General features: G+C 34.6%; 1 protein-coding gene across 2 annotated transcripts; it reads left to right on the top strand.

Moving 5' to 3' along the window:
- Positions 1-1273: 1273 nt before the first annotated feature.
- Positions 1274-11373, top strand: LOC110451626. 2 transcript variants are annotated; one of them, XM_021499747.1, is made up of 2 exons: positions 1274-1337; positions 8346-11373. In XM_021499747.1, exon 2 carries the CDS (start codon positions 8381-8383, stop codon positions 10433-10435), a length of 2055 nt encoding a protein of 684 aa, XP_021355422.1. In that variant the 5' UTR covers positions 1274-1337; positions 8346-8380; the 3' UTR covers positions 10436-11373. The 2 variants fall into 2 exon arrangements, with proteins under 2 accessions (XP_021355422.1, XP_021355421.1); XM_021499746.1 differs by lacking the exon at positions 1274-1337 and adding an exon at positions 3710-3822.
- The last annotated feature ends 2672 nt before the right edge of the window (positions 11374-14045 follow it).

Below are 14045 nucleotides of genomic sequence, written 5' to 3'. Positions count from 1 at the left end.
ACGCTTGTTTTGCTATAAAATTAAAAAAAGATTTGAAAATCAACTCAAAAAAGGGAAAACATTGAAACGACTAATTGAAATAATTAGAATTATTATTCTACATTTATTTAAAAATAATTGTGACAACATGTTAACAACACGTGCGTGACCTTAAGATTTGGTGTTTTATCCAGACAATTTTCCTTTATTGAATCAAATGGCGACCTTTCTTTCTGTATTATATCATTTTCTCTGTAGATATTAAAACTCCAACAGACAAGATAAGATGCAAGACAGACATTTTACAAAAGCTTATCTACGTTTGATATTTTATGTAACAAAACCAGGGTTTAAGATAAGAGTTTACAGTGAAGAGCCAAATCCCACTCTTGTTATCAATTTATAATGATGATAAATATGTAAAGCCTAGCATAGTTCTGTGTTGGATTTTGATCTTGATTAGAAGTTTAATCATTTTAGCAGATAAGAACATTGTACCTGTTGGTTTCATATGTTTGTTTAATGAATCTTAGTTTTACAAATCTGACCTCTTTTTATATGACATAGAATTTCAGGTATAGTTCGAAATTAAACGGTTTTTATATGCATTTTTATTTATTAGAAAAATGTAATTCTCGTTCGTCCGTTTACAAGAACACCTTCAAAGAATAGGTTATATTTAGATATTTTTCTCATAAAGTCATCTTGTTATAATGACTTACTCAAAAATGATCCTTGAAGAGATCAGACACTTATCAAGTAATTTATATCAATGTTGTACACTATATCGTGAAACTTCTCGCTCGTGATCAGTACATTTAATACATAATTATAAGTTGCCGGAGACCACCCCGTGGATTTCAGATAGTACCGTTATGTACGGGTTAGATAGTCAACCAGATAATACACATATCTTTGTATAAGGAACGATCGGGTTGGAACAGCGCGCATTGTTTAGGGTCATCTAGATAAGACAGGGACATAGTGTCATGGAATAGTGGTTCGAATCCTGGTTAGTCTACATTTACTCAAACCTTACATTTAACTTATAATTAAAAAGTATTCCACGAAATAAATTCTGTTATATTGATCAGTGTCTTAACAGTTTGCTTCATTGCCGTTCCATATCAGTTTCCATTAAAAGAACTATTAAATTCTTTTTGTTGCCATTTTGTTATTAAGCTTATAACATTAACAATATATAATTGGCCGTTTGGCAAGGAACACATTCGTTACCGAAGTCCTTTGTTAGCGATTTCCCATATTTCGATGATCATACTATGTAGTGTATATGTGGGAAGCAAAACAATTCCATCTAAACCGTGGGACCGATATCAAGATGGTTTTATACTGAAACCGTAAGTTTTTTTCTACTTCCTTATTTATCGTAACGTTTTAATAGTGTTAAAACATTTAAATATCAAGCCTTGGTGTCAGTAAGTGTCGTTAATGTGTTACAAGCGTGACATTGATAACATCATTTAAATGCTTTGTACGGAGCGTATTCACAAGGGTAATTGATTTAAATGGTTGTGTTATAAACGGATATCCCTAATGTTATCTAAGATATATACAGTCATAAACTTTATGCTTATCAAGATGATGTGATCCATCATTTTGATGTAAAATGTTGTTGTCAACGATCTGATAATGATTTCCTTATTTGGAATTATTACATTATTACACAATATCAAAAAAAGAGTTCCCTTTGTAAAACATGTGCTGGTTATCACATAAAGAGGGTTTATTTGTTTAACGTATATAATATATTGAAAAATAATCTGAACGTAATAGTTACTCAAATGTAGCAAATTAGAATTAATAGATATATTAAGCTTGAAGTGTTTGCTTCATCAACAAGCTTTATTTTCTCTCACAATAGTATGTAATCATAATTATATGTGTTGGGTAAACACACAGTACTTATGGTAATATATTTATGAATATCTATTGAAATTATGAATCGATCAAAAGAAAACAACGATTATTGCAGACAACTATGAATGCTGTTCATTCGTCTGGCATTGTGGGAAAAGCAATGGTTTCCATACGTTCTGTAAATAAGTTATTGAGATAACAACTGGAGACAAGTTCCTCTCCTATTGAATTTTTATATAATACTATCTCGTGCATATGGAAATATAGTACAATAGTTAGCGAATGTTGAACCTAAGATATCAAGGGTATGGTTGTAGACAAAATGATATAGTCTCCATATTGTTAAATACCTACCAGGTATATCGCGGTGTAAAGTTACAGAGGTTAGCCAAATATTACAGGTATTGTTTGACTGAAAACATTTATGTCCATATACCCTACAGTGTACTTTGTATTTCGTCGTGTCCATAGTGTCATTTATGAAAGAGTTCCATATATGTAATAATCTAGTAATTACAAAGTCTATAATTATGATTACATATAATAATCTCGTTATTAAACAGTAAATTATCATTATACATATAATATGTGAATATAATAGTGTAGAATTTACAAAGTAAATACTCATGATTATCTGTAATAATCTAGTAATTACAAAGTCTACATATAATTATCTAGTTATTAAACAGTATGTTATCATTATATAAAATGTAAAAGTCTGGTATTATACAATATAAAATCAACCGATATTTATACTAGTGTTGCCTATATACAGTATAAACGTATATTGACCCGTATATTATAGAGTGTATTCACAGCATTGTTTATAATGATCTGGTTATCATACTGCCTATAAAAGTTATGGTTTTGTAAAAATGTGCAATGACACTGTGATAAAGTCAAAAGCAAGAGTAAGATAAAGTTCATAATTTGAGATGAAAAGGGAAAAACGCTTTTTTTTGACATTGTATTTAATATTCATTCCGTGAATTAGCATTTTGAGGTAATAAAACACTAGACTATCAAATGACAAACAAGTTAAACATTTAAGTCTTGCCGTTTGAGCAATAATGACATCATTATGACGTCTATATTTAAAATCCGTGGTCTTCTTACTTACGAAAACAGATATTTTCTACAGGCTTCACTGAATACGCTACAACATGTACTGATGATAATGAGGTGAACTACCCTGATAATAATATATGTATACCATACAATTGCAAGGGCATGTGTATATCAAATCTATATTAGTATATCCCTTTACTGGGACACACCAATTTAGCTCAATTATCCTTTTCGGTGTACGTAATTAACATTATCGACTGAGGTCATTGCGAGTTTACCTGTGATATTTCATACCTGTTAATAGACCTTTAACCGAGGGGGTCCTATTAATGCTTTATCTAAATCTCCGTAAATCTTAAAGCAAGCTGTACTTAACCAGGCATGCCAGTAAGATAATGGTATTTCTGTAAAAGCTTTCTCGTACTGATACGGTAATAATAACCTTACTAATCCAGATCAAATCACAAGGCAGCACTTATGAACACCTATATTCATTTCATGGCAGATTTCCAACATTGACAATAGTGACTTTTCTAACGTTTTAATTCCGAGGTGGTTTTGCCCAGTATGAGATTATATGCTACCAGACCTGTCGTTGTGCAAACGATTAAACGGAATTAGCATAGAAAAATACAGAAATGCATTTTCTATATCCCCGATAAGATGCTTCTTTGATCATTGCAAAAGTTCTTTTTGAAGAATAGCAGATTCCTTTTCTGAGGAGGCTGTTGTGGGATTGATTTTCGAGATTTGCTGGACGTTGCACATTATTCAGTGACATGGTTAGACTTTTGTTGACATGAGACGATTCATTGAAAATAATTCCAGCACATGAACATCAGAAAAGTGTAAACCTCACTTACGACACAGTTATGGAAGTGATATCTTTAAATACAGGTATGGTAAACAATAATATTGCAGAGGGAACTAACATATTGTTTATTTTTCGAACAACGTGCCGAATAAAGGACACATTTTAACTCTATAACCTTCTGACTATTCATAGTCTGTTTGAAACAAAATGTTTAGTTCAATATTAAAGCTATGCTTTATGTGTAGAATACAGGTCTAAAGCAATAGTTAATGTTATTTATGCAAACTGACCAAAACAGTAAATACACATAAAACCCCACCGATATTTACGGGTTAATTTGTAGCGTCGCACAGAGTAATGTGCGCCTGTCGTATACCGCGGAGTCTTATTCATTCACCAACATTAACAAAGCTATCTTCTTTTTCAGTAGAATACCATTCAGTTCTTTTATTATATGGTTTATAATCCGTCCGCTGTCATTGTTTCCAGTAGATAATCAAGCCACCTACGTTTTCAATAGATAAGCCAGCTACTTCACTTTAGAACATATTACAGCCACTTTCATCTTCAGCATGTAATCAAGCAACCTCAGTTTTCAGTATATAAATTTTCTAAAATGTTTCCAAGAGATAAACCAACAGTTTTGTGCCCGAGAGAAAACCAAGCTTCCTTAGTAAATCCAGGAATCTTTAACATTATATCATTAGTTTCCAACCATCATTGCTTTACGTTTCCAATATATACTAGTACATGTAAATCCACCCACCAGTGTTTTTAGACAATAATTTAGTCACCTTTGTGTCCAGTAGATAATCAAGTCATCTTTGTTTCCTTCACATACCCCAGTCACCTTTGTTGACAGTTAATATCCCAGCCCCCTTCGTTACCAATAAATAGGACGGATTTTGGACGACTTCATACTGTGCACGATTGACCTAATTGCAATACAGAGGTACCATTATCTCCTCTAACGCGTTAATGGTGGATGGATAATCATTGCCAGATGTTGGTACAACTGGATAAGGACTGGTTGTATAAACTATGGTTCACTATTAAGTAATGTCATCATTAGACCACTTTTGTTAACATTATTTGGACATTTATATATATTACTTATTCCTTATACATTGATTTGACAAGTATGAGTGCGTGACAGAGGTAAAGGATTTTAGACCACTTTTTTTTTAACATTATTTGGACATTTATATATATTACTTATTCCATATAAATTGATTTGACAAGTATGAGTGCGTGACAGTTGTAAAGGATTTTAGACCACTTTTTAACATTATTTGGACATTTATATATATTACTTATTCGATATAAATTGATTTGACAAGTATGAGTGCGTGACAGTTGTAAAGGATTTCAAATACAAGTACTACTAGATGCAATTTGTTAATGGTAATTGAAGTAGGTACACTCGTAGTTGTATATATGTGGTTTAATATTTTTTATCGGTTACACCAGTCACGTTTTGATTTCAAAGGATTTATCAATCTGGTGTTTAATTAATAACATAACAAATAAATACACTCAATAATTTCTTAACAAAGTCACTGAGAAAAGTCGTTAGTAAATAAGACATTGAAATAAATAAGCTTAAATACAAAACAGCAAAAAAGTATGTTTTAATATCTTTTCTTTTTAGTGTTGAAATGCATTTAAAATACGAAGCAATATGTCTAAGGGACTAGTGATTAAAACAATTTAAATGTCATCTTACATGAGATCGGGCATTTAAAAACTGTTTAAACTAACGATCAGCTGATTAATGCTTTTCTCTAAAGTTCAAATTATATTATTTCTATATCCTATTTAAAACTATATGTATTCCTTTGCGATTTTATGTAAGGATGATTTTAAACACTAGAACATTACTGTTTTAGTTTAACTAACTCAGAATTATCAAAAATACTCAATTAGAGCGTTAGAATGTTATGTAAAAAGGCCACGCTGTTTCCACAGAATCTGTCATTAAAATTGACAATAAGTGCATGCTACTTGATATGAAAGACGCTATAGAAGTTTGAAGTACCTGGCATGTGTGGAACTTGTTCGTCAGTCTGTCGAGGTAACCAGGACGACAAAACGTATACAGACCGTTATATATTGCGCCACCAGGTACTGACGGATACATTGGAACATTCCCACGCACGACATGAAATACAATTTTGATGGATATTAAAATGAATAACCCAACATAATTTCCATGGGTTGGTATTAAATCTGACCTTAAACACATCATTAAGATATTGGTTACCAATATATCATATAAAGAAACAATCTTACGTCTATAATAGTACGTGTGTCACTTGACTGTGACATGTAAATATTTCTTTCACACGGAGTTGAGTTTATGGTTTGCAATTTTGAAATACGTTTACGGTGTTAAAAGTGTATCTTGCTGCTTAATTCTGTGTTGATAACTTTTTTCGAACAATTTGGTTCTCAAAATATATGCTAGGGGTCGATGACTGTTGTTGTATGCATGAGTATACAGTTAAAACATGCTACTATACAGGTCACGTGGTCCTTAACGATGTATTCAGTGATTGATAAAGAAAATTTCTGAAACGCAACAAAAACGACCTTCTGACACAGTCATGCCTCACATAACTCTTTCATCTAATTCATTCTGCTCTTAAAACTGCAGAAGTCTTGAAAACTTATACGTCAATATAAGTTTTGTATTTATCAATTTTTCGAAATGATTGAACTTCATATCTTAATCGTTATGTAAATATATTCAATATTAGTATATAAATGACAGTAATTAAAAGGATTTTTAACATGTATTTTTGTTTTAAATCAACTTTGCAAGCTAACAGGTATTTTCTTAGATTGAATAAGATTTAATAAGTGACTTGCACCTATTAAAATTCGGGCATGCGTTGTCTTTTGCTTTTCGTAAACAATTTGATAAGAAGTAACATTATTTATCAATGAAAATATTTTGTTACAATACACATTTGAAATTTTGAAGGGCCTATATATGTTGACTACAAACAAATAGCAGTGAACATGTATATCAGGTTAACTAGAACTATCGTCATTCATTGATGTTTTTTGTCGGTGAATGCTCTAAACAAATAAGTGGGTACAGCCTAGATATAATGTGAGACAGCTGTCCATTGTTATGCCACAGACAGTAGACGTATTGGTCACAAAGATCATTCAAAGTCGGGCATGGAAGTTGAGCAATAGATTCTTCCTTCTGTCGGCTATTAACTTTCCCTTGTAATTGATTATGCTTTGGTTATAAACCTTTTCGTAATCATCTGAACAATTATGGTCGGTGTTTGACAGAAAAGAAATTTAGTGGCACTCTGGAGTTTTATAAATCAAGAACCAGACTTCAGTTCGTCTCCTCATTAAATTCTGCGCATGTAATTTTGTATGAGAATGAACAAAAAAACAAGTCGTTATGTAAATTGCACAACGATATATGACGTCAATTCCAATATACATAATAGCATAAGACTGTCATACAACTGTAACAAGTAAGCGATGTCATTGGATAAATCATTGCTTAGCGTCTTGACATATTTAACACATGCCATTATAGATAGAATCTGAAGATGTAATTTAGACAAGTACTTCAACTTTGTTCAGTAGAACCAGTTCCGATAGAAACCTTTTAAATACTCTAAGACTCATAACAATCTTAATGTCAATAACTGCTACTTAATATAACACTAATTACTAATTGCAAAATCGAGTAAGTAAAAACCGGAAGTTATTTCTTAAGGGATTCTCATTCTAGAAACGAAAGATTTAAGTTTTCTATTTTCACTCACTAACATCTTCTTCAAACCATACTGTGACGTCATATCCCTACACATAACACGACGTAACACAATGCGAGGTTGGCTACCTACGTAGATGAAGGTGTACATCCGATGCCGGCATTGTTTATCGGTCAAAAGTCTCTCTACGTTAAATGAGTTGTTAATCAGACCTTGATATGTGTGCCTACTTAGTCATCTCTAATGCAGCGTCCTGTCACTGGCCGTACTAAGCGCGGATTGTCTCTGATTTTGTCCTTCATAGGATGGCTTTATTCTGTGGGGATGATGATCAAAAAACTTTTGTTCTTAGTAAAGGATTGTAGTTTATAATATATACATATACAATTTTTCCTGTTTCACACGTTTATTCCCCAAACTATATTTACCTCGGGTTTCCTGATTCTTTGAAAGGGAATCGAGATCAATATCTATCTAAAGCTTTGCCGATAACATGTTATTTTTGATTGATATCAAACGCAGTAACGCCGTCGATTACAGGGTACATTGGATTTCTATTATTGATACGAACGCTCGGCCGATGTACACTGGCTGATTACGAGACGTCACTGATAATAACGATGTGTACGAGCGTTCCCATTGTCTTTGAGTCTGATCAGAGATGGGCATTGCTCCATCAATACGTTTAGTGTGCCTAGCAGGATCAGCGCTCGCGTACAATGCCAAGTGTAGACTAGTTGATATACAGGAGGAGTCTACATACGTTAGTGGATTTAAAGTTTGACTATACTTACTCATTATGTACAATTAACACTTTGCCAATTATTCAATATGGCTGACTTTGGTTATTCTTTCAGACTGGCGTGGTGGAAACGGGGAACAAACTGTCGGCATGGACGGGTCATTGCCCCCGCTTGGCAATATTATATCTGTACCTAAGGACCATGCTAGAGCAAGTCATGATTCCGTGGCCATCAATCTTCCGGCAGCGAACGTGTCTCAGAAAGTCTCCGCTGGAAACAATACGCTGCAGACGCCAAGAGGACCAGGACAAAGCATCGCCAAGTCTACAATCCAAGACACGGCAACACGCGTAAAAATTAACTACCTTGCGCGCGACAAGGCCCTATCAATTTTACAGCAATACAATTCTATTGTGGCAGATGACACGTCGCTCGCAGTAAGGAATCTTCCACCTGTTAAAGTTTCCATTCGCGCCAAAGGTTCCAAGGCGGACAGACGTCCATCGGATAAGGCCGCCGCCAATAAGCCTGCAGCTCCTGTGTTCACGGAGGGTATCAGCTCAATAAGTACCCGGCAGGGACCCTCCTTCCTTGTTTCAAAAGAAAGTGTTTTACATGCAAATCTTCCAGATGCCGTTTCACTAGCTCAGCATAATAATCAATTTGCATTTAACATCAAACAGAAGCGACGGAAGCCCGTAGTTAAGGATGGAGGGGTTTCTACCCAATACAAACAGTTAAAGATGCTTGGAATGGACAGTCTTCCTCTTGTTGACCTTGGAGCGTACATGAGGAAACAACTACTTCAGAAAAAAAGTGGCGGGAAAGGTGAGGGCCAACAGGTTGATATGTCTGGTAGGTCAAGTTACGGCCCCTCGCCAACACGTAGGCTTGATAGACCAAGTGTAGGGTCGTCGATTAGTGCAACTCCGGACACGCTTCGAAATGGACGACAGGCACTGAAAACCTCGTTAAAAGCAAAAGTTGACACAAGACTAAAGCGTAAAATCCCGGCTAAAGTGACCTCGACTTACCAAGGAAGTGACTATCGTGCAGACAGACTCAACATTGTGTCTCTCGGACAAAGTCAGCCACGACATCTTGACAATCACAGTCCGAGGCGGTTCGTTCAAGGGTCCTATCCCCAGTATGACTGGCGGGCTCGTGTTCACGAGGAAGACAGAAGGCTTAGGTTTGTGCCGGTAGACCCGTCCCTTAACGGCGTGTGTAGTATGGCTCCAATCAAGGTAGGACTTCATCATCAGCAACTTCCTCCACTTAATTTTGCTGACGATGTTCCAAAACGTTTCACTTCGTATGATGGGGTACGGCGAATATTTCGTGATGACGATAAGGCCAATCATTTGTTTTACAGAAAGAGTCTATACAATCGAGTCGTGGGTCGTGCGACGTCCGCTAATAGCACGAGTACCAGCACGAGTAACTCTAATAATGTGAACAATCCACCCCCTTCATTTGTGTCTAGCAGCGACGAGGAAACCTTGCCAAAACCCGTGGAAAGTGTTCGTGAAATGCAGCCTGTAAAAGAGGAAAACCTGTCCGTGGTGGGTGAAAATGGGATAGGTGCAACGCCAACATCAAAACCTACTGATTTGTTGAAAACGAGAAAGGAAAATACACAAAATACACCAGTATTGACACCGAGGGAAATAGTAGAGAAAAATCGAGTAGCTAAACCCAGAAAGCACCCCTCTGTCGGAAAAGTCGTTAACTTAGGGACGGACCTAGCTCCTAATACGTCGGACAGTAAAGGTTTACTAGTACCCCCGGGAGGACCTCTCCAATCTACAGGGGGTAATGGTTTCCTGTCACTTCCGATCTCACGTTTAGTGGACGAGTCACGCCCCCCAATTATTGGTAACAGTGAGATAAAATCCAAACGAAGCGGGGGAGAGGAAGATTCAATGTACAGTGATCCTTCAGTGGACTCTGGTTCACAGAAAGTGAAAGTACACACAGTACAGCTCATGCCGGACAATATGCCAGTCAGGCCCAATGTGACGTCAGTCACCCCGGTCATCAGTGTCACGAGTGATTCAGGTGTTAATGAGCCCGTTGTGTTCAGAGACTCCGACTCGGAAGACTCTTTTGGCGCGTACAATCGAAAACTGACGCTCCCTAGTAAAAACGTGCAGTTTGTGTCTCCTCTAAATCGTGAAAAACAAAATGCTAAAAGACAATAACGGTTTGTGTGACAATGTAATCAATTCAAAAGTGAGCAGTGATTAAAAATTGTGTTTTGAGGGTAAAGATGGATCATCTCGTGATAATTCGAAAGGAATTATGCCGCGTTCTAAACTTGGTAAGGTTACTATTAAACATGTTTTCACGATAAAGTCTGTTAAAGGAGTACAATATGTTTGATATCAGACAACATGACTACAGATGTATAACAAAAAGTATTATAATGTACAAGTATTCCTCGAATCAAAATCCTCAACGCCAGACAGGGACTCTCATGTGTTACAATAAAATAAACAGACTATTAAAGATTTAGAAAAAGTACTAGTTATGCATAGCAGTACCGAACGGAAAATATAGTCATTTTGAATAGAGGGAAATGTGGGTTTTTAAGTTCTAGTATTAATCATAAGCATAATTATAAAAAAGGTCAATAATTTACAAAATTATTATCCGTGGTTAAAGGGCCTTTGCAACCAGCCCATATCTTTCTCAACTCCCTGGGGAGCATATAGTATTGTGTCGTTAGAGCCATGAAGCGATCTTTATATCAGAACATTCTTGTTAGATCCCAAATGGAAGTCTATACAAATGTATTCGTATAAACAATACATATGACTTTATATGCATATAATTATTAATAAAGTGGTCAAGGGGTCACTAAAATTGGGGCTCAGTTAAAGACATATTGGTATTCCTATTGTTAACAATCAATCCGAATTAACTGTAAGTTATAAAAGCTTTAAATGAAACATGGTCCTAATGTTTGTATTGAAAGCCCATTTCATAACAGAGGTCCATCATGTCTAATTTTTTTATAAAAGCATTAAAATATCTTTGTACTTATTAGGATTGGTGTCGGAGTAATAGAGTCATAAATTGAAAGGAAAAAAACTAAGCATAACCGATATTTCAAAATTAGTGTGAGCTTTCAGATTGTTAATATGCCTTGTTGAAAACCTTGATATAAATTCTAACAAATATCCATATCCAAGTNCCCCCCCCCCCCCCTTCAGTATAGTTTCCGTGATTTACACACTGGCTGTAGGACTGTACTATATATAAAATCTCACTCGTTAACAGCCACTGTACCATCGTTATTTACAATATGGATGTTTCTTTGTGACCTTTATAACTTAAGAAAGCAATTCGTAAATACCAAAAGATGATTTTTTTTACCTTGAAGTCTAAGATAGATTATAGTTTAGATATAACAATGTTTTTGATTGCCTGAAGTATCATATCTTAATGTTCAACATCGAACGAAAGTTATAGATAATGTCATAATTTTCTCGAATGTATATACAGTACTATTTCGTTATACTGGCAACATTTGCCAGGAAAAATGGCGTTATAGAGGGGTTTTGCGATTAATTGAGGGAAACGTGAGGAATTCCTAAGGGAACAAGAAAAAGGACCGTGAACTATATTGGCGGTACGTGATGTTATCGAAGTTTTACTGTACATAAACTAGGGACATTATATCGAAGTTTTACTGTATATAAACGAGGGACATTTTATCGAAGTTTTACTGTATATAGACCCAAATTCATTCCGTCCGCATGTGTTCATTACATATTCAGTTATCGACAGAAGGATGACTTTTTGTCCATTATTTGAACAAAAACCTTGTCGTATATGTTTGTTATCACAATTATTTCACTGTGTATTGTTAATATAGGTTTTGACCTACATACATGTAATATATCCGTGATCATTTTACGGTTGTTAATGCAAATCTATACATCTGTTAAATACAAATCACATTATGATTATTACCCATTCTACGAGCATGGGATTTAACATTACACAATGTACTTTAAAAATGGAGCCACCGTTCTGTGACAGAAACCTATACACGCGGTGCGTTAGTTAACAGGTATTGTGGTTAGTCCTATACGTATATAACACCACAGTACTGTGACAATCAAGTCCCCCCTTCAGATAGTACAGGTACATGCTGTGGTTCACAGCACAAGATCGGGGTCACGAAGACTTTTAATACAATATGTATGCCATTTAACACCAAATCTTCTCTTTGACAAAGACATGTATCCTTTACAGTACCCTGTCAAGCACAATATATTAATCATTATTGTCATTCACAAAAATCAGTAGTTATTCTTGCTTTCTATTGATAATTACTCGTTTTTAATTTTAATAAATAGTCACAGGACAACGGAAAACCGAAATAAGAACGATTTTTAACCTAAACATTATGAAAACAATGACTTCCATTGAAAATCGTAAAAAGGAAAAAAAAACTTTTCAGATGTGAATTGATTTTGGTTCACGAAACATCTTAACTTTTCTTTCACTTAAATCTTCCGAAAGAAGCATTGCTCGAAAAGGGGTATTATCTTGTCGAGGGCATCTATCTTCTAATTAGCATGTTATTATGTTGTCAGTTGTATCTGTACCCTATATCATTTTTTCGTAAAGATTTTTTGATGGTTTAACCTGAAAAGAAAGGTGTATGGAATATGTCGAAATTGTCCTAAGTTTGAACCAAGCATTGGATGAGAAACATTGAGAATAAGTTGTTAAATCTTTAAGGTGTAATGAAAAGGGTAACAAATAATTAGTACGACAGTATTCCAATTAATTCCATACATATGTTAATGTATACAATATACCTGTTAAATGTTACGTTTTCTCGTTGCTGAACTCTTTGTACATTATAGGTAGCCATATAAATATATTGTTTGTTCAACTTGATCATTTATAATTAAAATTCATTAAAACTTTTAATTTGACTTTCTTTTATTTCATCTGTTGTTTAAAGCGCAGGTACTTTGTTTAAATAAGTTATATTTTAGCACATTACCAAGTTACGTTTTACAACGTTCCCGCTAGAGTATATTCCTAAGGTAACGATATTGAAGATTATTTCTCTTGATTGTATTTATTCAAAACAAATACTTTAATTTTGAAAAAGTCTTGTTGTCAATACTGTCATCATCAGCACACAGAGTTATTTCATTCGATCTAACTTTATGACAAGATTTTTCGTGATTTTCAATCTGTCAAGGATAACATTCTGTGAAATATATCCACCATATAAATGAAGATCTGAAAACATAGTACCTCTGAAATATTCACTTCAAAGGATTTGCTATTGACTAAATAATACATGCTTTATACATGTACTGTAAATGCTTATTTTTAGTGGTAGTCTTATTTTAGCGCTTTGATTATTGCTCTTAATTATGAATGCGCAAATCGAAGTTCTTGCATATTTTCGGAGTGCGCTCATTCATCGAATCAATTTAAAATTTGATAATACGTTTAATGGGGCAAACAAAGTATAAAAAGCATGCATTGAATGGCGGAGCCATAAAGTACATTGTAAATATCATATTCAGAAACATGAATCTGAATAAAAAAGCAAAATGTCAAAGCTGTGTATAACTCCAGCATAGCATGTATAACAAACATTTAACAATACCCGTGTTCTAACGGTATCTCTTAGGTTCTACAGACATATATCATAAGTCTCGACATATTACAACATTTTTTTCTTTGCTTCACACTCAAACATAATGCCGAAGTCCTTGTACTCGACTTTGAACCTCGTGTGAGCTGGTTGTATGAAGAAAAGACAATTGCTGT

Source organism: Mizuhopecten yessoensis, unplaced genomic scaffold (genome assembly GCF_002113885.1).
Source record: "Mizuhopecten yessoensis strain PY_sf001 unplaced genomic scaffold, ASM211388v2 scaffold6135_1, whole genome shotgun sequence".
NCBI classification, from domain to species: domain Eukaryota; kingdom Metazoa; phylum Mollusca; class Bivalvia; order Pectinida; family Pectinidae; genus Mizuhopecten; species Mizuhopecten yessoensis.
The sequence above is the reverse complement of the archived record's forward strand: the minus strand, read 5'-3'. Positions and strand labels throughout refer to the sequence as shown.